Raw genomic sequence first — 2,622 nt, 5'->3', positions numbered from 1 at the left:
CTCCAAACGCGTCAACAAAACATAACATTTCTAACAGGATTATATGCAGAGTGGATTAAAAATCCATTGGCCCCGTCTCCTGAGCTAAGTTTTAAAGCTAGAGCTTTAGTGTCTCTGCTAAAACCAAACGCACGCGCAAAAAGTCATTTAATTTCTGACGCATTGTTTAATCTGAATATATGGAGCCATCTGACACGGCCACCAAATCATTACTGCCATTCGTCACGATGTATAATTTTGTTAAAATTTTCTAACTTAACAGAGGACAGGTACAGTGGCCCGCTAGGTGTCTGAGACCCCAGCTCCACCACTGGCCTGAAGAGACACTCTGCTGAGAGTGACAAATAATATCCCTTTTAGCGATATAGTGTTATTAGTAATTTCCAAATATTTTATCTTTCTGTAATTTTAAATCTTTCTTTTACTTAGCTGAAATGTGGTGGTTTAGATCTATGCCAGATGTCCGTTAAGCGATTGACGAATGTCGAGACTGTAAGGGATACCTAACAAAGATCGGCAGATTCATACCTTCAAGGACAAAAGCCACAAAATTTAAATAAAATAAGAACTTTGAAATCAAGGCTCTCTTGTTCCTACCGATTGAATTCGGGAAACTGTTAATAGGGCACTCGTGCCTTAATAGATACCATATAAATAGATACCGTATACTATATAAATTAAAATTCTCAACTTCATCTTGATTTAAAATTAAATAGATCAAAACTGAATTAGCATACAACGAGACATTCTGGCTTACTGAGTTATGAAATTATTTAACCTCTTAAATAATAGAAAAAATCTGCAGTGTTATCTAGACCGTGGAAGGATTTTGAGTTTGTACTTACGGAAAGTTTATATGTATAGTATTTCAATGACTAATTTTCAGCGAATTAAAACATATATACCATTGTATACTATGACATAAATAATGTGAAAATTATACCGCCCTCCATTAATCTTTCTTTCACGATCCAGAAAGTACCACACCTAAGACTCAGGGCACAGTAATCACAGGTTCACATATAGACGTACCCTCGAGTTAAAAAACGCTCGCTTGCAGCGCCGCTTTGCGTGCATGTGTGACTGTCACGGCCGAGTGTAACCCTAGACGTGTTCATCTTGTAGGAGGAGGACCGCCGGCACGACTTTGCAGAAGTGGTGTCCCCAAACGTGTACAGCTGCCAGCTGTGGGAGGTCGCGGGCCACCGGCAGCACTACAGCGAGCGCACGTTTACCTTCGACGTGGACAAGGACACTTTCGCCCTTAAACCCATGAACTGCCCGGGGCACTGGTGAGCACTGCAAGTCGGGCGGGGTCTTAGCCGGGCCTGTCGCACGGTGCGTCGCATGGCGCGTCGCCATGGGCTGGCAGGTGAGCTACGCGTCCCGCCTTTGGAGTTAAGTGATTCTGTTCATCTGTAGTGCTGGAGACTGGTCCACGTCACCAAATCGTTTCATCCTGAAGGATGAGTTTGCCGTTTAAACGTGTTTGACCTTCGGCAGGTTAGCTGGAAGCCATTTAACTCGTCACGCTTCTTAGAGGTAATACGTGTAGATTTGATAAATTACTATGATATTTGTCTTCATCGTAACAATATACGTCCGATATGGATGTTTACAGAACATTTCATTCTTACGTATTGTTTCGGTCAATTATAGCAAGATCAGTGGGATGATCGGTGGGCTACCGAGTTTCACCGATTTCAAGATAACTTTTCCTCCCACATTTCAACATCTTTGAAATCGGGATGCGTCTATAACGGGGGCATCTTAGTATTATGTCATAACTTATAGGATGGGTTATTTTCTTTCTTAGTGGTACCTAGATTAATGGTGCATCTTACAATCAGTGTTACCTTAGACGCTGTGAAGGAATGTAATTATCATGAAGTCGGTATGCAAATTCAACCCGGTGAGAGACGCAGATTTTCCGATTGGAAGTGAACAGACACCGTTATCCACAAAACGTGTCCGAACTATTCTAGTTTCCTGTCATCGGCATACATGGTTTCAAGCAAATTGGCCTTGAACGAAACTGCTAAAACAAACCTCTCAGCACGAGAAAGCCCTTCGCCCTTCATGCCTCAGAGTAAGAGCCTAAGCGCTCGGGGTCTCATTGCCGATGGGACGAGGTGCCAGGAGCGCTTTCCGTGGAAGGGGGGGGGGGGTCATAGTTCCAAGAGGAGGTAGTTGGCGAGTCACGTGCTCACCGTGCCGCTGCTGGGACCTTCCTCGGGGAACCGAGTGCGGCGGGAACAGGTACGTAGAAAGTCAGTGGTATGAGAATTAGACAGTGTCAAACGGTGGCCTTTGCCTGCTGTTTCTGGAGCCTGCCTGGGGACGCGTCTAAGAGACTTTGCTCAAGAAGTGGCCTTTGAAGCGGATCGTGAACGGTACGTAGAGATTCACCAGGTGGATGGGAACGGGGACCAGTGTTTCTGGGAGAGACAGCTGGCGGGGTTCTTTCTCAGAGGCATAGGGATGTGAATTAAGCTTCCACAATTCAACGTTTATTAAAGTGGCGATCTACGAACCAGAGTGGGCTGCTGACAAGTGTCGAGGCGTAACGGTGACATTCCTGTTTAGACACTGACTCCGTCTCTTCTGTGCTAAGTAAGCGCT

General features: G+C 44.8%; 1 protein-coding gene across 5 annotated transcripts in view; it reads left to right on the top strand.

Annotated features, from left to right (window-relative positions):
• Nucleotides 1–2,622, top strand: part of LOC105310072 (probable threonine--tRNA ligase 2, cytoplasmic) — a 10,898-nt gene that overhangs the window by 4,863 nt on the left and 3,413 nt on the right. For 3 of the 5 annotated variants that reach the window (XR_897452.2, XM_011386285.2, XM_011386291.2), the window contains exon 3: nucleotides 1,126–1,194. Coding sequence is in view for 4 of the 5 variants with exons in the window: in XM_011386285.2 (XP_011384587.1) it covers nucleotides 1,126–1,194 (69 nt within the window). In the remaining variant the exon portion in view is untranslated. Of the gene's footprint in view, nucleotides 1–1,125; nucleotides 1,293–1,850; nucleotides 2,596–2,622 lie in introns of those variants that run through there. The other 2 variants (XM_011386290.2, XM_023526567.1) reach the window with 2 other exon arrangements.

This window comes from Pteropus vampyrus, unplaced genomic scaffold, assembly GCF_000151845.1.
Source record: "Pteropus vampyrus isolate Shadow unplaced genomic scaffold, Pvam_2.0 Scaffold1044, whole genome shotgun sequence".
Classification (NCBI taxonomy): Eukaryota; Metazoa; Chordata; class Mammalia; order Chiroptera; family Pteropodidae; genus Pteropus; species Pteropus vampyrus.
The sequence above is the reverse complement of the archived record's forward strand: the minus strand, read 5'-3'. Positions and strand labels throughout refer to the sequence as shown.